The 21590-nt window shown below is 50.7% G+C and overlaps 2 protein-coding genes across 9 annotated transcripts in view; both read right to left on the reverse strand.

Moving 5' to 3' along the window:
- Positions 1–4732, reverse strand: B9D1 (B9 domain containing 1). Its single transcript, XM_074598461.1, has 7 exons — positions 4627–4732; positions 4268–4336; positions 4044–4155; positions 3878–3974; positions 3365–3427; positions 2076–2143; positions 1–1889 (listed from the first exon to the last, which is right to left on the reverse strand). Exons 1-7 carry the CDS (start codon positions 4690–4692, stop codon positions 1744–1746), a joined length of 621 nt encoding a protein of 206 aa, XP_074454562.1. The 5' UTR covers positions 4693–4732; the 3' UTR covers positions 1–1743.
- Positions 4733–12927: 8195 nt separating this feature from the next.
- The window catches only part of CACNA1H (calcium voltage-gated channel subunit alpha1 H), a 254577-nt gene continuing 245914 nt past the window's right edge, over positions 12928–21590 (reverse strand). For all 8 annotated transcript variants that reach the window (XM_074597412.1, XM_074597409.1, XM_074597411.1 and 5 more), the window contains 3 exons: positions 19868–20051; positions 16706–16884; positions 12928–16097 (listed from right to left, as the gene is read on the reverse strand). In XM_074597412.1, coding sequence (XP_074453513.1) covers positions 14919–16097; positions 16706–16884; positions 19868–20051 — 1542 coding nt within the window. In that variant the 3' untranslated portion in view covers positions 12928–14918. The remainder of the gene's footprint in view (positions 16098–16705; positions 16885–19867; positions 20052–21590) is intronic.

Here is a 21590-nt window from a genome sequence, read left to right on the forward strand (position 1 = left end):
TTATCTTTTCAGAAATTATATTTATTCAGTCACACCACTCAGCAGGAAATAGTAACTCTCGCTAACTGGGCGCTTTGTTTGATATGTCCTGGAGGCTCCGCAGTTCAACACTGTCTGTTATTACTTGTATTTTTACAGTTTCAAGGTCTTGGTAGTTCACTTACAGGGTGGCATCATGTTAAGTCGTTCTCACAGTCATCGCTTGGTATTTGCAGTCAAACACAAGAGATTACATGCCCAAGTTTAAATATGAAAATGACTAAGCAATTAGTCATATCATTGGAGCATACACTACTTTCTCTTTTGTACCTGTAAGAATACCAGATCCTGGATGATTTAGGGCTTAGAAACATCCATTCTGGCACAAACAAATAAACCCCCTAGCAGTAGAAAGACAAATCAATGTATTTAGAAAACTGTGTTTATTCAGCCTAAAAGAAGAGCGCTAACATTAGCTTAGAGGGGGATTCAGCAAAAGGCCATGGTACGACATCAGAGAAGCTCTTCAGGCCCAGGCCAGCTCTGTGCCCTTACGCTGCGGCCATCGAAGGACAGCACATTGGCTTTGGAGCTCCCGTCACACACTAATAACAACCAACATCTTTTTGGTCCTTCTCTGAGGTTACACAGTGGGAAAGAAAACCTGAGTACAGCAGGCATGAACATCGCTATGCTGCTTTTCTACTGCCTTTCTTTTGATAAGAAAACCAGCTAAGGAAAGCCGAGGTACATTCGCTGTGTTATGTACCGGCTGGAGGGACCTGCTGAAGGGAGGAGAACGTCCCCGCTGTCCTGTGTCTCTGGCACCCGACGCGGAGCTAAACGCTGCTGAGGACTGCACACGTAGCAGCTGGCTTACTGAGACTCTACTTTCTTTGCCGAGCCTTTCTCTAAAGTTTTTTTTTTTTTTTTTTTTACTCAATATCTGCACTTACCATGCAATTTGTTCTACCGGAAGTTAAAACCATGCAGCAAGGATATGTTTTAACACCGTGGTCTCTCTAACGCCTCTAAAATAAACTGGCTGTCCTTTTCTTTTTCTTCCAGAAGATTGACGCAGAAATAAAACCTGGAAATGGAAGAGTCATCATCTTGTTCTAAATGCAAAAGCCCAGGTTCCTTCACAGAAAAATGTGGGAAGGTTTGTTTCTACTGTGCGTGAGCTATTTTAATTAGTGGCACAAACTCTAAAGGATGATGTGGGATTATAAAGAAAACTGCTGTTGCTTTTGCAGAGGGAAGCACATGGCACAGGGAAGTGTGTGTGCATTTCACTGGAGTTTTTCCATGTTCCCTCCTTTTTGGAAGGTGCAATAATTTCAATTTCCCATTTCTACCAAAAAAAAACATTAGTAAGAAGAACTGGGTTTGCAATGATCTTCTAAACACAGGAAAACTGCTACAACTATAAACTCTCCTATTCTTTAAGTATATAAAGAGTATACAAAAGGCTGTTATAAAAATATTTTGTTACAGATCTTATTTTAAGATAGTCTGATATTACTCATAAAAATGCGAACTTTCATCTGATTACATTAATTTACATAATACTTCAACCGGTATGCTTACTGCAAGAATTATACTTGGGTAATTATTCCAAAGCCTCATGGGCTTGTGTTTCTTTTGGGATAATGGTCTCAAGTGAAACGTTCCCAGTTTAGGCAGATACTCATTTCCCTTTGCCACAAAAAGCCCCAAAGTGCTTAACTTCTCTGTGAGCTTTTGAGCATCCCCCGCCTGAGTTCAATACTTGGGAATCCCTTCTGTAACAGGCACCGGAGAAGGGCTCTGCATGTCACTCGGGCTCACGTCGTAGCCCAGCTTCTTCATATCTTTGGTCACTACGTTGAAGGAAATGGTCACAAAGCCTTGAGATCGCACCCTCGTTACTAGAAGAAATAAGACGTGAATAAAACTGGTTAAAAGAGGTGTTTGAATGGCTATTGAACTCCCCACATATCCAGGTAGGACTGTCCTCAGCAGGAACAAATAGTCCTTTTTTTAACAGAAGGTGGATGGCCGAGCTGTGGCCTGCTGTCGCACGAGGGCTACAGGCAGAGCTCCCTGGGACTTACCTTCTCTTCCTTCTCCCTGGGCTACCACTCTGGGGTCAGTAAATTCTGGACGTCTCCCTGTGAACCAGCTTGGAGAAGAAAACAGAAAAGAATTAATTGGATACATTCACTAGTGTTTAGATTTGATATAGTTCATTATATGCACGTTAAAAAATCAAAGGGGGGGGGTGTTAATGAGACTCCCAGCTTCTGTTTGTAGTAGAGAGTTTTGAAGACTGATTCATTTTATTGCTGATCTACTTTGATCAAAGACAAGTTTTGTCTCTCTGAGGAGAAAAAGGAAACCAATTTCATACACGTTACGTTAAATCCCAGTTATTTCTGGTCTAGACAGAATTTTTCTATGGCAAAGATGTTTTTAAAACTCTTGATTACACAGCGTAACAGAGAGGCTTGGACACTTTGAATACATCAGAGGGGCACGTAATACAAAAGTATATAAATTAGAGCGTAGATTCTACAAAAAGGGGTATCACAAACAGAAGAAAAGTCAAGCAGTTGAATCCTGGCTGTTGGGTACAGAGGTTCCCACGCTGACTATGACTCAAAGTGCTCAAGTACCACAAGGCTGGCTCCCTTGGTACGGGCAATCCACAACTGAACTATCAGCTCACAGATCGTTCAGACTGTACTTAATACAAAGGAAAGAAAAAACCTTAATACCTTCAGTTTCTGGGTAAAGACTGCTACTTCAGAAGGGGGGTGTGTGGGTAAACAAGACAAAGCTTACAGCAAAGGCATTCTAGATGGAAGAAAAGATAGAACTAGGAATTGTTTTTCCACGTTCTGCCTTTACTTTCCAGGTTGCTTTTAACGTGGCTATCCTTCAAGCAAAGCCCCTAGCTACAGTAAGATTTAGGGATGGACTGCAGCACAGCTCCTTAGAGTCCAGCGACAACTAAAACGCTCTGTAAAATTAGTCAAAATTAGCACCTCTGCAAGTCACATCACTGACATGAATCAGCCTGTGGAACATGGAGCTGCCACTCAGTACAAGAACTCGTGTATCAGTCTGCTCTGCTGAAATTAGTTCTGTTCCAAACCGACAGCGTTCAAATGTGACGATGAAAAACAGATGAGTTAGCATTACTGCAAGCAGGGAGTTTTAAGAAAATTCTTCAGAAAACCTAGACACCTAAAAATGTGATTTTACCTGTAAAACTCAAAACTATCTGGTTATGATACAAAGTATTCACACATATGCACCAGTCAGTAGCTGGAGATACCTTTGTGATTAACAGCAAGAAGGACTTTTTTTTTTTTTTTTTTAAAAAGTATTTAATTATTACCTTGTAAACTTCTGCAGCGTAGATGTAGACTCTGGAACAAACATAGCGATGGTTCTTGTATGCCTAAAACAAACATGAGAGGCACAGAACTTACTTAAGGAATGAACCAAACAGCACTGGCAAGACTTTTTATATTTATAAAGCCATATCAGGCCACCAAACATCTCAAAGTAAAAATACTTTCCCTTCTACAAAGAAAGGGTTTGTTTGCATAGGAAGAGCATATCTTCCTCCATTTCCAGGAGCAGGAACAAAAGCTTAACATGTGCTGAGAGTGATGGGAAGAACAAACGTACTGCACTTTCTACATACCAGTTTTGACTTTACAGAATTGTCTACAGGACTACCAGAAATTATTTGATAACCAGGGGCTGCTGCTAGAAAATCCATGCTCTTTGTAACGAACAGAGAGGACACGATAAGGACATATGGGAACATTTTTGTTTCTGAAACAACATAGTAACTGGAAAAAAAATCTCCGTTTCAGTCCTGAACAACAGGTTGTCACCTCACCTTCCAGGTGTGAAGGGAACGTGAACAGCTCCATAACCTCTGACCACATCGTTTCCAAAGAAGTCAGGTCCGTAGACACTCACTACAATCTGTGGCCCTGCAAATGAAGCGGGTGTGAGAGGGGGGCCTGGACTGCGAGCTGGATCCCACCACTCCCAGCACTCACAGCCAGACGGGTTGGTGCTCTTGAAGGTAATGTCGATGGGGAAGTTCCAGACGAGTGTGGTGGGCGCGACGTCGCTCTTGGAGGTGATCTGGGAGATGCCCTCCTCCAGGCCCTGTGGGGAGAATGGGTCATGGGACAGGGGCCTGCGCTAAGCCTGTTACAGACATGCTGCCGGCGGGCCTGGCAGGCAGGCTGGGTTTCAGAGGTGCCGAATGGGGTCTTACCGCTGTGGGAACCCAGTCTTGGCCGTAGACGAAGCAGAACTTGCAGTACAGGTCGTCAAATCCGGGGAACTGCGGGGGAGAAAGGCTGCGTTGATGGAGAATTACCGGCACTGGGGGCCAGCCCAAGTCATCGGGCTGAGGGCAGCCTGCACCACCACGACTAGGAGCCAGCCCGCGGCGGGGGCTGAGGCCGGGCAGGGTTTGGGGGCCTGAGGCCCAGCCCGCCGGACCGGCACCCGGGCGGAGACAGGGCTGCGCTGCCGAGGCCCAAGCCGGGCTGTGTCGCGGGGGGACGGGGCTTCCCGCTCCTCTGGGGGCCGGCGGGACCCCCCCCACACTGCCCGTGGCGGCCTGCTCACCTGCCCGCTCTCGATCTGCCCGTTGACCGCCAGCAGGAAGACGCTGGGGCTACCGGCGGCCGCCATGGCGTCGGGCGCGGCCCGCCCCGTTGCCAGGGGCCGCGCTCCGGCCGTTGCCATGGCTACGGACGGCGCGGCGGCGGGGACAGCCTTCCTCGGCGGACGGCGCTTCGCGGAGCGCCCGCTGCCGGCGGCCTCCTGTCGCTTCCCAAAGGCGGGCGGATCGTCCCCAAAACGCGAGCAGACACCCCCAAAACGCGGGCAGCCCCCGCCGGGGCCAGCCGTACCCCGCCGGGGCGGGCCGGCAGCGCTGCCTCCCTCACCGCGGCCTGGCCCTGCCGCCCCCTCACCCGCACCAGGCCTGAGGGGCCGGGGCTGAGGCCTGCCGGCCGCTCTCCCCGTTTATTCTTCATAACGCCTCATATTTTGAACTTTCTGGATTTATTGCTTTGTAATGTTATCAGCCCCATTAAGCTCTTTTTAAAGCGCGGGCAGGGACTGGCAGCAGCAGGCGCCGAGGACGTGGCCACTAGATGTTGCTGCTGGCCGGGCCGAAGCGTCTGCCTCCGCTGCCGGGCGAGGGCCAGAGCCATGAGATGTTTTCCAGGGAAAAAAGGCATTTGGGATCAGTGAGAAATGGTGCCTTTTGGAGTCTCCAGAGGGTTGCCCTCGCGAGCCAGGCTGGTGTGAGCAGAGGGAGAGGCCGTTGGGGTCATTAGTGTCCCACAGCAAGGCGATTATTGCTCCGGCCTTACGGGAGCAAGCCATGCCGCCATAACGCCGTTGTCTGGCACATCCAGTGGGAAAGGGAGGAAATGGGATTGTTCTGGTTTAATTATCCTGCTCTAATTAAAAGTAGGGGTGAATTTTGCACATAATCAAGGCAGACGAATGTGCTGAGGCTCTGCAGAGCTGGAACCATTGAAATCTGCTGACCAGGTCTTGCTGTTTCCCCACAGAGGCAGCGACAGGATGGTGCTGGCCCAGCTGGGCTGTGGAATCTTCGCCACCCATGCGCTCGTCGGCGCCATGGAGGCTTGTGGCCCGTCTACCATCTGCTGCAGGTCATCCCTTCACCTCCTTCCTGCAGCCTGGACAATGCTCCCCTCATTGAGAGCGATCCGGAGGGCATTTGATTGCTGCCAGGCCCTCTGGGGAAGGATGGGAGGAATGAAGGAAGCCCCGTCTCAGTGCCCATTTGGGTTTCCTGTGCTGTGGCTGCAACAAGTGAGAGACCTTTGTCACATGGGCTGAGCAGAGTTACAGACTAGGATGGCTGGGAAAACACCTCAGTCCTTGTCCGCGTCCGCTAGCTCTATTTTATCTCCCTTCTGGCAGACCTGGTGGAGATGGCTTTGCTGCTTTGGCTCGCTACAGTGCCACACAGTGGGCTGTTCTTTGCAGGTGTCTTTCCTTAATGCAAAGGGACACCCCAGGATCCCGCCTCTTCTGTCCAAAGAGGTGGCGTGGTTTATGTTAGACTGAAAGTAAACTACCATTACACTTTGTGCTGAAAGATACCTTCCATATTCTAGTAGACGTATTCTCTGTCAATATCTATTTCAACTTGATTTTTCAGGTTTTATTTGTTTGATTGGTTTTGGTTGTTTTTTGTTTGGTTTTTTTTTTTTTTTTTTTTTTAATATTCAGCAAACAAATTTGGCCAAGAGAAGAGTGGGAGAAAAGCAGAAGGGATGGGAGAGATTGGATGCCCCTCAGAAATGCTTCAGAGAAAATAATTCATTTGAACGGAAAATTATCAGGGGAGAAAATAAAACAGTTCTCCACCAGCTGTCCGATGCAGCTAGCAAGGCTGTTTAATTAACACTTTACTTGGCTACCCGCTACCTCAGAGCTAGCTAAGAGCCAATTTAAGAATTTTTTTTTTTCTTGCCTGGCAAGTAATACACAGCTGCTGGAGGAGTTAATATCAGCACTGGGAGACCTTCCCCATGACAGAGAGAAGGCAGCAGGGTTATTCAGCAGCTATGACTCATCCGTACTTGCTTGTGGAAGGACTCTGTCCCCTCCCAGTCGTAACGAGACCTTTTTTTCTTTCCTCCCTTGCATGCCAGTCTTGTTCTAATTAGCTGTATTTTTAATCTTTGCGAGTAGAATGAAATCCCAAGCAAGGAAGCAGTTTTACCCTGCTGGAAAACTTAATTAATGATCCATCTGAGAGTTTGATTTCCAAGCGTAATGAAAGCCTGTGCATGGTGGTGAATCCATGGGTGTTACTTAACGATGTTGCTATTTCTCTTGGCCACGTAAAACATTCACCTCTTCTCTCAGACTTGCCCTGCTCCTGTGAGATGTGAAGGGACTAATGGGAAGCCTCCCTGGGGGGCTTGGGGCCGCAGCCATCCTCGCAGGGAGGAAGGGCACTGGCCTGCTGCTGGCTGACTTGTCTTCTGTTGCAGATGCTGTGCCCATGTTGGGTTCCCAGCTCCAAAACAACAATTCCTGGTCTGGCGAGCGCACTGTACCAACCTCCGTGCACAAGGCATGTGAAACAGCTAAGAGAATTATGTTTTCTTCATTCCCAGAAAGAGCCAGGGGTTGGAAATATCCAAATTGCTTGGAACTCTGTCACTAAGAGCTTCTGAATGAAGCCGATGTACCTTGATCTGACTCCCAGAGCCGAGCAGCTGCCTTGCTCCTGGGGTGATGGGCTTCTGGGGAGGCCGGAGCACCGTGGTGCTCTTGGAGGCGTTTGTGCTGTCGCTGTTTCCATAGGGATTGACTCCGCACTTGTGTGGGCGATGGCTGCTCTAGCCCTTGGGACTGGGGGAGCCGGTGGAGGCTCTCCTCCTCCTGGGAGGCAGGCAGTAGCCCCGTGATGGAGGGCGGTAGAGCCGGTGGTGTGTATCTCCTACCATCCCTGTTGCCCATCACCTGGTCTCTGGGCTCCTTTGGCGTAATTGCAATAGCAGTAGCAAAGCTGCTCGCTGCTGCTGAGGAGAGAGAGTGCTTAAAAGCCCTGTGCTGCAGGGAGATACCCAGAAAGCAGGTACTTTGTCACCATTACATTTTCAAGTATGATTAAACCAACCCCGCGGCTGATTCATTGCTTCCAACAGGCGCTCGGGGAAGGTGGGTGAGACAGAAACGACAATACAGTGGCACAACAGAAAAGTTTATTTTTAATCCCAAATATTTACGATCAACACCTGCTAAATGGCCAGTGAAATACATTTTATGGTGTCATTAATCTGCAATAAACCGTTTTTATTTTTAGACTGTTTGCACAACGTTGCCAGCCTGACTCATCCCTGCCTGCGTTTTATCTCTGCGAGGAGGCTGCGGAGAGCTTCCCTGCCCTTTGTCTTAACAGCCTTTTACTTCTGTTCTCAGCGCTCTTCCCACCTGCTGCTCAAATCAAACGGCACGGGAGAAGGATATTCTCCTAACATCAAACGACGTATCAGAGGAGCATATTCTTGCTGTAATTCTCGCTGAATATGTTTACCTGGAGATTTATTTTGGTGGGAAAGTGATTGGGCGAAGACAGCTGGGGCGAACTTTTGTGTTACGTGTCTGAACACTGCGAGCCAGCCGGGAAACAAGGCCCGAGGGGGTTGTGGCTGCACCAGGAGGGTCCCCGTCACCCTGGGCACAGCGGGGAGGTGGCTTTGCTGGGACAGAGGGGGACACACCACGCTTTGTAACCCCGGCCAGGTGTGAACCCGAGGAGACTCGCTCCATCCTCAGCTCAAGCATGTTTTACCAATATCCCCGCAGGGCAAAAAGCCAAAGATGACATTTCAATATCTAATATTCTGCTCCCCCTCGTTACGCTGGGTAATTTAGCAGGTTGGGGGCCGGCTCTGACACCCCCCCTGCCCGTGTGGGCACCAGCCCTGCGCCAGGCAGAGCACCGCTGGGAACGGGAGGTGTCGCTGCCAGCAAGCTGTGAAATGCCTGGTCTTCTATGAAGAATTAATTTGTATTGGAACTTGTTACCATTTGTGAGATTTTTTTTTTTATTTTTTTTTTTGGTTAATGAGGAAAATTAATTAATGCCTCGGTCTGAGCCAGTCAGAATAAATTAACGTGCAGGCGGGAAGGGGGAGAGGGCGATGAGGACCGGAGCAGCTGGTTCCCAGCGGGGCCATCGGATTCGATAAGGGCGTAAGGAATAAGAGCAATAATCGGGGTCTGGGGAGACGAGGGGAAGGGAAGTGAGCTCCTTCCTTCGCGAAGCCCTCCTGCTCATCGTCCGCCCCGGCGGTGGCTGCGTTCTCGGGGGGATGACTCGGGTGGGAGACCCGCTCGTTCCTCCGTGTGGGGCGAAGGGGAATCAAAAATGAGCTGTTCCGAGGGATTTCAATCAAATATTCAAATAATTAATCTGGTTTCTTTCCCGTGGTGTGACATAATGAGGGTTGCTGGTGTTTTTCTCTCTTTCACCATGAACAGATTTTTTTTTTTTTTTTTTCGCTCAATAGTCCAATGGTCACAGCTGGGAAAAAAACCCCAACCCTGACCTACAAGAGAGGGAACACACGTGAAGGGGCCTGGCACGAGGAGCAGCCCAGCCTGCTCACAGCCCCGGCCTGGGTGTGAAACCCTCCTGGTGACATTGCTGCGTGCATCGGGGTCGAAGCAGAGACCCCTCTGTGCCGCTGAAGGTCCCACAGCCCGGAGCAACCCCTCTGCACCCTCCTGGCAGAGAGAGCTCGCGCTGGGGCTGGCCCCACTGAAGGGGCTAAAACCCCTCGTGGGGGAAGCGGGGCCGCCTGCGTAACACCATTTTGCTGGCAGAGGATCGAGCCCCCACCTGGTGTGAGCTTGAGTTATTCCAGGGCCCCAGCAGGATTGCAGCGGATGGGCATCTGTAGGTTTCAGCCCCTCAGACTGTGCTGGTGGTGCTGCGGCTCTGGCCGGCTGCACTAAATTGTCTAATTAAGCCCCCTCGTATGGAAGACGAGATGGTCCCAGCCATTAAAACACAAGCCTGTATTTAAAGCTTAATAGGGAAGGTTTAGTGGATAAAGTCAATTTAATTATTCCTCCTAAGAAAGCTTGTACAAATATCAAACGCTTATTAGTATTCATGCAACCTGTATGATCTCGCAACACTGACAGATTAAAGGTTGTAGCTAATAGCACTGGGGATGGATTCAGAATTGGTCGTGGGTTTTTCTTAATGCTTTTTTTTCTTCCCGGCCTGACAAAGGGAATTTCAGATCGATGCCATCCGAGATTTAACCTTGAAACAGAGACCGTCTGACGGCTCTTACAGTCACTTTGTGCTGGTTTCCTCTGCCCCTTCCTCAACGAGGTGGGTTTTAATCCTCGTTTGATCCCCGCTTCTCAAAGGCTGCCGAAGCGGCTCCGTGCGAGCCCGGCCCGACGCAGCGCTGCCGTCCCCGCGGGTTGTGGTTTTGCTGAAACGGGGAGCAGTGGGGCAGAGTCCGGCTGACAAATGGACACGACTGAATTGTCATTAAAAATGCAAAGTAGAAATCGATCCAGTTAAATAATAATGACTTGCATTTACCCGCTGCTTTTCACTTCCGATCTTAAGCAATGCAGCCCTCGCAGACAGCCTGGTGGAAATTACTTAACATTGCAGAGATTCAATCAGCAGGAAAATTAGCACCGGGCGATGTTAAACTGTTTTTCTGTGCGGATGGTCATGGCCAGGCTTGGGCTGAGGACCCAGCTCCGGGCGCTCAGGACTTTGTACCTGTATGTCCAGGTGATGGTCCTCAAAAGAGACATCAGGGAGCAAGTCATGGTCACTGTCTGCTCTTAGAAAATTCAATGGGAGCTTGGTGCTCCCCGTGTTCCTGCAGGCTGATGGAAGGAGTCGTTCTGGGACCTGCTGAGCTTCGTGGGGTTTGGGAATGTGTGGCTTTGTCAGAGGGGACAGGCAAGTCCCCTGCCCTGCGGCCACCGTGTGCAACGTCTCATAGCCTCGGAGACGATGTGGGCTGTAAATGACTATAAAGGACACCTTGTCTTCACTGATTGCTCTCAGTAACAGGCTCCAGCCTTGTCTTTCCCTCCCACTTTTGCAAGAGCCTGGCCCATGTCCCCAGGGATGCTCTCGGCGAGTGCCCGGGCCATCCTGGGGGACGGCTGCGTCCCGCAGGCAGCTGCAACTGGGAGGCCGTGGCGGTGGGGAAGCTGCGCTGGGGAGGTCGGGTCCCTGGGAGGCCGTGAGCCTCCCCAGCTGTTCAGAGGCAGCAAAAGCCCATTAAATCCCTTCTCCTTTTGGCCAAAGCAGCTCTGAACCTGCACTTCCCAGCTGGAGCTCCTGCCTGGCGTATGGGGGAATGTCTCGGTGTCCCACATCTTGCAGGAGGGATGTTGTGGGAGGGCGACCGTATCCCAGTCTTGGCAAGCTGCCTGTGCTTCGACTGCGCTCAGAAATAAGAAAGAAAAGGTTATTTTGCTCTGCTGATGGCCCTGAGCCGAGGCGTTTTGTACCTGAGAGCAGAGCTGTCGTGGTGTGGATCGGGACAGTGAAGACCACGGTGTGTCCTCTCCGTGCTGCCTGAGCCGATCTCTTCATGGCTCTGACATGTTTTGTTCCCAGATTTTTGCCTGTGGGATCCCCTGTTCTCAGCAGGGGAAAGGGTCCCGGGAAAGGGACAATTCCCAGAGCAGCCCAACCCCAGCATTTCTGAAGCCACCACAAGCTGTCACCGTGGGCGGGGAAAGCCTTTTGCAACCCTCTGTGCTTCACACCCCTGCTTGGAATTAAATGCTCTGGTTTAGGCTTATTTTTAGTGTAATAAAGCACAAGTTTGCCAAAAAAGCTTTTAACAGCAGAGGTTCCTGCCTCAAATTGGATTTTTCTTTCCTTGGCTGGAAACCCCTGGTCGGGAAGGTGACAAGTGGCAGAGAGGCTCGGTTTGGAGAGACACCTCTGCTCCGGCAGCGTGGGGCAGCACCGTCATTCCCACGGCTCATCCGTCTGCCGAAGATGGGTCATGGATGCAGCTCACGCCCCTCTGCAGAGCCTCAGACCCCTGGGAATTTGGAAAGATGCTTTGGGAAGGCGGTGGGAAAAGGCTCTTTTCTTTTTGTCCCCACTCCAGAGCAGGCAGGAACAAACACCTTCTAAATTTATTCCTTTGGAAAAAAAAAAAAAGAAGAAAAAAAAAAAAAGCTTTTATAATTGAAATTTAAAAAATGGGAGACTTTCCCTCCTCTGCCCCCCCCTCCCCCCCGACTTTCCTACAGTTGCCCACAGGTTGCTCAAAGCTCCTTCTCCATGAAACGTGTTGGTTGTAACGAATTACCTCTTTACGTTACCTCTTTCATACCATAAAACCCACCCCCGGCACTCGCTGTCCCCTCCCGCTCCATCCTGATCCTGATCCTGATCCTGATCCTGGCTGGGTGACAAGCGGCGGGAGCGCCTCTTCTTTTCCTCCCTTTACAGTTCTGCTGGCGTAAAATAAAACAGCCCCTTGGCTGCTTTTTAGCCTGCTGGGGCCTCATTTAACGCGCTCCAAGCTGTGGATCCTGCTGCAAAATTGAGGCTTTGGTACCTGGATCTCAATGCCCCCAGTATTCGGCAGCTCACGCAGGTGCCGGCCCGTGGCTTGGGAGCCTGGGCAGAGCCAGGACCAGGAGCAAATCTCCGCTCTCACCCCCAACACACTGCCGTGGCCTCAAGCCCTTCTGACTTGTTCCGTGAGCCACCTCTCCGTCACCACGCAGGGAGTTACCAGCATTGGCCGCCAGCCGCCCCATCCTGCAGTGAGGGGCTCTTCCTCCAGCTCTGGGACACTGGGAAGGGGGTTTGGGAATGGGGGACGCTGCCTTTCCCAGCAAAGCGAAATAATCACAGCAGTAACACCACAAGCAGCTGGTGGTGCAGCCCCACCCCTGCCCCGCCGGCCGCCGAGGGACATCCCGGGGTGTCCCATGCGCCTCCAGGCAGGATTCAGCGAAGCGCAGGGGAATTCACCTCCCTCCTCCCCAGTCTGCTGCTTAAACCGCAACAAAAGGAGTTTGCCATCATCCCCAAAGCACTATTAATAATTACATCTATGGTGCTCTTCTGGAATTCCTTGCTATCCCACCGAGACGGAATAATTATTTACAATAATCCTAAATGACTCTTAATTACAGCGGCGCAGGTGCTCGGCGGCAGCCGGCACGAAGCCGCTCGACATATGGAGGCTCCTGCGCGAGGTGAGGAATTCGCCGAGCGGCGCCGTTGTAGCCGAGCGGGAGCTGGGACCAGCTCCAAACGCCGGCGGGGAAGGGGCCGGTTCAGACCCAGGGCCTTCAGCCCAGAGGAAAGAGGTTTTTTTAGGGGATGCCGAGCTCCGGGAGTGGGATGGAGACCTTCGGGATGGGCTGGGGGCAGCGGAGCCTGCCGGCGCTGGAGCAGAGCTCGGCATCCCGGCGCCACCCTGCCCCGCGGCACAAAGTCAGGCCACGCTTCCAGTTTATACAGTTTAATACATGTGAAACAAGATACATTTCCTTTTGAGTAATGAATGCATAAATAACAGAAGATATATGTGAATGCATAAATATGAGGCGGCATGGAACGAACCAAACGAAAACGATTGTTTTAATTTAATTATTTTTTTTTTTTTTCCCCCCCCTGTACGTCTTTTCGCTGCCGCTGCCCGGGCTGACGGCGCAGCCTCGCGACGGACTCGTTGCTGCTCTTATTTATCAGCTTTCCATGGCGAAGCTGTCCCGCGGTGAGAGGGCCTGGATGAGGGGCTGGGAGAGGGGCGGGGGGGGGGCAAGGACCGGAGGCTAAAAACGAAAAATCAACCCCAAAAACTGCAAAAAAAAAAAAAAAAAAAAAAAAAAAAAGAAAACGTGGTGTTAACAGGTGACCTGAATTCCTCTAGAGGCTTCTCAGTCGGAGCTGGTGAGCGCGTCCACGTGCGGGTGCGGGGGGTGCGGAGGGAAGACCGACGGCAAGAGTGCAAACGGGAGGGATACGGCTGCCACCGAGGCTTCGAGAGCGCTCTGCTATGAGGAGGACAAACCATTAGCGTCAATGCTCACAAAGAACATCACCTAAGACAGCTCTTTATACCTTTACATACTGTATCAATAATTTACTTCGAACTGCAGTAAACAAAATACATTTCTTAAATAATTTACTATTTATTTGTTTTGTTTTTTTTTTAATCTCTCTGTAAATTTAACTTTTTCCTTTTTTTCATCTTTTTTTTTTTTTTCCTCTGTAACACAAGAAACCGTGTTTGTGCACGTCAGTTCAGATTATTGCGACATTTAACCTGAATTTCAGTTCAAAAAAGGAGAAAAAAACGAAAAAAAAAAGCAACAGGACAGTTGTACAGACAAGAAGAATGAATAACTTATTATTGCACTGGCTACAATTCAGTAGTGATTTTGGTTTTTTTTCTGCAGTTAGGACAACCTCTAAAGTACAAAAGGAAAATGAGAGAGGCGTCTAAAGCGTCGGCTGTGAAAAGAAGCTGGTGGGATGATGGTGGAGGGAGGGAGAAAGAAATGAAAGCGAGGAAAGAAGAGAAACATTTGGAAAACGAATGGCCGTAATAATTAGTTCCACATAAAACCCGAGGAAACACCACCCAGTTGCGGAGTCACATGTAATGCAAAAAACAGTATCGTTTCTCTATAAAAATATGTGCATTATGAAGAGAGAGTTTTTGTGGGTATATATTTTTTTTTTTTTGTCTTTTTTCCTTGTTTTGTATCTCACAAATACATTATTTCTATTTATATAACTGCTGATATACAGACAATGTACAGCTCCCATCTCCTGGGCACTCCCGCGTAACGTGACATCTCTAAAAGGTGCCTTGTTAAAAGTTGAGCATCTTTAAAAAAAAAAACAACAAACAAACCCAACAAAACAACGAAACCCAAAGAGAATCCCCCAAATCCCAACCGCCACCACCTCGCACCCGAATCAATGTGATTGAGGCCACGGAGGCGGGTGGGAGGAACGAAGTAACCCCCTGCATCCGCTCCACCTTCCCTTTAGAAAAGAAACCCCCAAACCGCTTCGCAAATCTGTTCCCCCCGCCCCGAAACCCCATCACCGTTTCGTCCAGCCGTTTGTTTGGTTTCTTTTTCTTTTAATTCTTTTTTTTCGTGTGTTTTTCTTTTTTTGTTTTTTGTTTTTTTTTTTTTTTTTTTTTTTTTTTTTCTGCAAACCTCCACAGCGCTTAAGAACAAGTGACTGCGAGAAAGGAAAAAAAACCCAGCGAGCAGCCACCCCCGTCCCTGGGGCCACTCAGTCCCTTCGGTTTGGAAACCCACATTGGTGTCAAGCCCTTGAGACCCCCCCGCTCCCCCCTCCCAGAAAGCTATACTGGGTCATCGATGTCTTCTTCTGTTGCAACAGTCACCGGGACCAAGTCCTGCTTCTGGAGGGGGCTCTTAGCGATGCCCAGGAGCTCTTTGCTTTTCTCCGCGTTGCTCCATTGAGTTTTTAAGTGATCCGGCTTTTTCAGTTCGGAGGCGGCGGGGTCCGGCCGGGAGTCCACGGAGCCCGGCATGGACTGACCGCTGTCCAGGAGATCCAAGAGGCTGCTCAAGGAGCTGCCGTCCAACTGCTCAAAGGAGAAGTTGGGGATGGTCAGGTGCTCCCCGCGGCACGGGGGCTGGCCCCGGCGCTCCGCTTTGGAGGCCGGCTCCCCGGGCTGGTTCTCCGCGAGCTCCAGGGACTCTCTGTAAGCCGGGAACTCGCAGGATGGGGTCCTTCGCCGCAGCATGCTGTTCTCGGAGGGTTTGGTGCGCGAGGCCGCCCCGCCGTCGTCCTCCATGGGAGGATCTATAGAAATGCAGGGCGGGCTCATCTTCTTCTTCCTCCGGGCTCCATGGATGTACTCGGACTCCATCTGGATGTGGGCAGGGGACCGCTGCTTTTCCTCAGCAGGGTCCTCAAAGCTACAGTCCCCATCGCTGATGGAGGGGCAGATCTCAATGGAGTGTCGCCTTTGGTCGTCTGCCCAGCTGGGCTTGTTGAGGAAGCCCTTCGTATCGATGCTGTAAAACTTCTTCAAGTCCTTCTCCTTGCTGCTGCTCCTGGAGAGGCTGGTTGTGCTGCAGTTCTTGAGGGGCACCGGAGACGGGGCCGGGGAGATGAACGGCGAAGTCGAGCGGCTCCCAGCGTCCGAGTGCTCCCCTCCCCAGTCTTTGGCCGAGCTGTTGATGTGACGGACCTCCTCGTCAGCCAGGTCGGAGGACTCGAAGAGGCTGCCCTCAGGGTTGGGAGGGCTGCCGCCAGGGCTGGGCGGCCGGCTGGGGACGCCGTGCTGGCCGCAAGTGTGCTTCCGTGTGAGTGTGCTGGGGTGCCGATGCGGGGAGGACGGGGGGGAGCACGGGGGAGTGCCCGGGAGGGAGGCGGCCGTGGAATGGAGCGGGCTGGGGGTGAAGGTGCTCTGGGGCTGCTTTGCTGACGGTAGCGTCTCTCCAGGCTCTGCTTGCAGGCTGTCCTTGCGGTCCGGAGTCTGACCGTCCACGGACTCTGTTTGAATGGCCTCCTAGAAGGAGAGAAAGATGTGGCAAGAGCCTTGCGGGTCTGCTGGCCCAGCAGCACTTCCCGCGACGAAACACGGCACGTGGCAGAACGGTTGGTGGGTCTAACACACCCTGCACCCCCCATCCCTGCCCCGTCGTGCCAGCCCCGTCAGACCCTCCCTGTACAAGAGGCTGCAGCTTTGCTAGCAGAGACCCAGAGCCTACGGGTGCAGGGCTTGTATCTGCTGGGTCTTTCCACATGGTCTTGCTCTTGCTCTAACACCAAATCCTGAGTCAGTGGAACCTGTCTAAAGTGACGTCGCGTACAGCTGACTGCACGCGTCTCACAGCACTGGTAAAACTGAACCGGGCATCTTCTCTCTATGCTTTAGCTATTCCTTCATAGAATAGTACAGCCACGAAGGTGAAAGTAGGTAAAAAGAACCTTCCCTTGTATGTCACTTGCTGAGAGTGGAGTATATTAAAATTTATGCCACTAAAACCATTTTGTTCTAAAAGGGAATTCTCTCAGCTCCAAGAAAAGAAACTCAAGAGAGGACTGGAAAAGAAGGGAAGGACCCAGATGACTACGATGACTGCAGTTTACCTCTGCAGGCTCTTGGCCTCTCACCTGTCTGCACAGCAGCTTGTTGAGAGTAGGAGATCGAGGTGTGACGTGAGGGGGAAGGATCTTCCAGCGGTGGCGGCCTTCATGGTTGGGAGAACGGACTGCCAGCTGGAGGGACTCCGTTGGGACTCTCAGAGAGGAACACGTTCCCACGGGCTGGGAGCGGATGGAAGTGATGGACCCTAGGAAACAGAGAGAGAGCTGTCACCACCGCCGCCGGCGTGGGGGCTGTGAAGGTCTGAGCAGAACTGGTGCCCACAGACCCCAGGAGGGGAGTAAACGCAGGAGGGGAAAGGAAAAGCCCATCTAGTCTGGCTGAAATCCTAAGCCTCAGCATAAGCCTTGGGCAGGATTAAAAACCAGGTGTCCCTTGTCCTGACTCCTGCTTTGAATACTAGGCCGTATCTCCTCAGGGGTGGCAGGGAGGTTGCAGGTGTAGCCTCTGCAATTCAGCAGCATCGCATGTGGCTCTGCATGCCACAGGGCAGGAGGTGGGGTTGCATCTGAAATCCTGCCATTGCCGCTTTCCTGGTAGCATCGCTTCGGGTGGATTTGTAAAAGGATGTTGCCTGTTTGGAGAACATGGATCAGGGCAGCCTGGTGGCTGTGCTGGATCCTCTGAGTCGGGAGGCCTGGGTTGTCTTTGCAGTGCTGCCAGGGACAGGCTTGCAACCGTACGCTGCTCTGCCACACAGAGGCAAGAGCGGCTCTGCTCCGCTCCCTCCGAGCCTCCAGAGCTCCACTTACAGGTCCGACCTACAGCCCTGTACAGCCAGTGGGCACCCTGCCACCCACTTCTCCGGGAGGAGACACGGCTGGCGTACACAGGGCAGTTTTCCCATTCCCTACAGCCCAAACACTACCGCCACCAGGTCCACGAGGCAGACCTTGGCTGACCACGGTCTGATCAGCAGCATGGAGACAGCTTCAAGTGCTGCGAGAGTCCCAGAGCTCATGTATCAGGCCGGAATCACTCTCTTCCTGAAGGCTCCCAGTCCCCTGGCTGAGTCTAAAGGCAAACCCTCCTCCCCAGCCCCTTCGTGGTGCTGCTTTACTGCAGTTCTGCGTCATTTGAAAGATCTTTTGCTTTTGTATTTTTTTGGCCGCAGGATTTATTGTCCTCATTAGCTTGAAACCCAATGTCTGTTTCTACATTGCCGCTCCATGTTAAAAACACAGCTATCCATCACTTCAAGAGATCTCACCCAGAGGTCAGGGAACTTGAACCCATGACAAAAGCCATCCAGACAGATTGCAGTTGCATTTCAGAAGGAGATTTGTTGTTGGGAGGAAAGAAAAGTTAGTGTTTAATCATTTTTCTTTTGGAGCTTTTCTCCAGAACACCACAGAAGCAGCAGAGCAGCGAGCTTCCCACCCCCCACCCCACCCCACTTCTCCCCAGTTCTTTTTTGGGGTCTCCTACAGCCAGAGTTTCAGATTGAGTCTGCGCCGTTCACGTGCTAATCCAGGCTTTAAGAAATGTTTTTTATGATGCAGAAAAACTTCGTCATAAAATCTGTCACAAACGTGGTCATAAAATGAAAACCCTATAAAATGAAAACCCTACGCTCTCCTCCCTGTCCTTACTTGGAATTTCCTTCTGTTGGAAACTTTCCATCTAGCTCTTGTATAGGAAACCAAAAACCCCTCTAAACTGCGTATGCAGGAACACTGAATATCTCTGGATTTCTACATTTTTTTTCCTCTTGTTTTTCTAGTAAATCAGGAAACTGCATCTAAGAGCAAAGTAACGCAAGATCTGGTCACCTCACAGTATTTTCACTGTGTAGCCACCGAAGCACTGGGAGAAGACCAGACATCCTGAACTGACATTGAGAAGTCCATGAAATCACAAATGCTGACGCAATTCTCTATCTGTCCGCTCAGTTTTACTCACACGTAACTCACGGGACTGTGACTTAAATCAGGGTTTGGTCAGCTCTGAAGCAGCAGAGCTCTGGGTGACGCTGGTTGGAAGCATCTACCAGAGCAGGTAAAAAGTAAGCCCCTGTCACATCGATCGCTCAAGTGCTCTTGGAGAGATATTTGGGACCCAGGAGAAAATTCTTGCTCAGTTCTACCCACCCCTGCCAACATCACGGCAGTTTTATACTGGTATAAATCCTGATTTACACTCACTACAGAGATGAAAACCATCCCCAGTAGTCCAGCCGTGAAACTCAACCTCTGTTTTCTTTGCTTAGCAAAGAATTTGCAGGTGAAATAATAATAAATACTGAGCAGAGAACATTAACTGGTATCCGGAGAGTTTGAACAAATACAGAGTTACTTCACTCAAGCAAATCAGAGCAGGTCTCGCCAGCCCCACACCAGGGTTTGCAAACCCACTACTCATCTGTCCAAGCAGTTCTTGCATTTCCAACAACGTTGGATCAAAGGAAACCAGGCTGGTAAGTTCTTTGGAGCCACTCAAGAAGCACATGTGCTTTTAGGGAGGCAGATCTTTTCTTTCTTATTGATTTCCCCTTCAAACCAACACGCACAACAAAAAAGAGAGAAAGGCTTTTTAGGGGAAATGTATTTGGCTGCAGTTGGGTAAACGGAGACTCAAAGGCTCTGTGTAGCTCGTGATTCCCTGACGGCGGGGTCTCTCCACACGATTCATTACAAGGCCAGGCTAGGGAGGCACTGGAGAGTGGTTTCTAATCTTTATGCTCCCAAAGAAACTTCTGCATCTCTGAACTCAATGTACCGTGCTAAAAAGATACTGCTCCGAGACTGAAACAATAGCTGTAAAGGAGCTCTGTCAGGAAGTAATACCGACTCCGGCTTTTATTCATGTTGATTTTATTGATTCGTAGTCGTGTCAGGGCTGATCGCTTCAGAAGAAATGTGCCGCTCCTTCCCTTTTCCTCAGCTAACAGCCTGTCCTCTACACCTCCGACACTGCTTGGGAGCCCCACTTACTTCTCCCCAGGCGACCACCCGAGCCACCAGCTTTCTCCTGAGAAAATGCAGTGATGTGATGAAAATGTGAAATTGTGCAACGTTTGGGAAACTATCGACGGTATCAAACCGAAGCAAGCAAGCCTGGGCTCAGCCCACGTTTGGCATGGGTTGCTTACTCCCCATCTAAACACCACGTGTACCTCCTGCCCCATGGTTTTGACTAGGAGGAGGAAGGGAAAACTCCGCGAGCCGTACCTCTTTGGGATTTGCAGGGATACGTTTCCATCTCCACCTCGTGGAGGGGGAAAGGGGCTTTCGCTGGCATCACTGGCCGGAACATGTAGCTGTCGTTGGGCAAGGAGTGCATACGGGAAACGGAGATCTTGCGGACCGTCAGCAGGTTTTGAGAGTCCTGTGGCCTCAGAGAGGCTGTGCCGCCCTGCAAAGCAAGGAGACAGGGAGACGGGGTCATTCAGCATCTTGGTGGTGAATTTACAGCAATCTCCTCGTCTGCTTTTTGTTTTAAAACCTTATGCAAATGTTCCTCTTGGCTTCTCACAGAGCCTGCAGCCCTGGTGACTGCAACGGGACACCAAAGCTACGCCGTGCTAGCTGTGTAAAGAGCTCAAGTTGCGGCTGGAGTAAAATCAGGCATCAATGACCCACCACTAAGGTGACTCTTCGACACCGCGGAGAAAAGGTAAGGTCCAGGAAAATAGGGCCCACCCTCTAAAGACACAAGAAAGCCAGCATGTCTCACACTGTTCTGCTTCGATTTATCCAGGGATGCTTTCAGCCCAGCGTGGGTGGTGATGCCCTTCTTCTCAAAGCTGTTCTAGGACATGCTGATTGAGGGCACCAAGCGTTTCTGGAAATTCATATATCACCTCCCCAAAACACACATACAGGCAGACATTTAAACGTACACATTAACGCCACTGCAAACCCTGCGGCATCTCTCCTACAACATGGAGCATTTCGGGCACCACTGACCCCAGAAGAAGACAGCCACATGGCGGGAGGCAGAGGGAAGGAGAAGACATCATGGCAGCACATATGTGGGTGCGGAACCTGTTCTAGGGTAGAAAAGGGATTTCTCTGTGTTTGCCTCTGCCTGCAAATGGTTCTGGTTGGAAATGCCCAGACAGAGCATGTCACAAACCTTAAAGCTGACCCCTCGCCACTTCTCTGAGGCCCTCTTCACTGCAGTACCTTACGGCAAATTTATCCTGGGGTCTTAGGAAGCTTTAGGGACTCAGATGATGTCTGTGCCATGTCCACGGAGCAGCTGTGAGAGGTGGTGCCACGACTTGGCCAAGTGTTGGGGGAGCGGGAACCCTTGGAACAGGACCTGCAACCTGGCTCCTGGCCCCGAGGATTTGGTCCTAGACACATTCCCCTCACAATTTACCACGTTATCTAAAGTACGACTAATCGCTCTGGTTTTCCTTTAGCGTCAGCCTCCCAGTGACTGATTGAAAACATTTTCCCAGCTGCATGTCTTAAATTAAATGTATTTTGCTTTGCTCTGCCGGGCTGTTTTCCCTCTCTGCTAGCAAAATCTGGGCCTGAGATCCCTCACTGGATAGTTTGGCGGTCACCAAGGATCTGGTTAAATCTGTTTTTTCCCATACATTTCTGGCTTACGAATTTATTTCCTCAGATCCCTAAAGAGACACATCCCGAGACAAATTACTCGGTGCTTTTACCCTGTTGAGCTCGGCTGAGAAGATGGGGGGGGGGATGAGCAGCAGTTATTTACAGGTAGTTGGCACCCAGAGCTGACTGCCGCCTTGCCCAGCAGCCCTCCGCGTGCAACCCAGGGCTCACAGCTGATATATTAATGCACCAGCAGCGTGGCTGTGCCAGCTGGCCTCTGGCCAGCACGGCTAATAAGCTATCAGCATCACAACACCTGAGCTGAACGCAGGCGGGCGATTGTTAACGCCCCGGTGCCACACAGAGAACAAAAGGTCTT

Source organism: Larus michahellis, chromosome 8, assembly GCF_964199755.1.
Source record: "Larus michahellis chromosome 8, bLarMic1.1, whole genome shotgun sequence".
NCBI lineage: Eukaryota > Metazoa > Chordata > Aves > Charadriiformes > Laridae > Larus > Larus michahellis.

Bases quoted from the DNA above. Each gene is read 5' to 3' on its own strand.
- B9D1 (XM_074598461.1), bottom strand. From the start codon at position 4,692: ATGGCGGCCGCCGGTAGCCCCAGCGTCTTCCTGCTGGCGGTCAACGGG. The intron at 3,975-4,043 runs GTGAGTGCTGGG...CTTCATTTGCAG, and splicing joins GAGCACCAACCCGTCTGGCT to GGCCACAGATTGTAGTGAGT. The intron at 3,428-3,877 runs GTGAGGTGACAA...TGTTTGTTTTAG, and splicing joins GTTCCCTTCACACCTGGAAG to GCATACAAGAACCATCGCTA.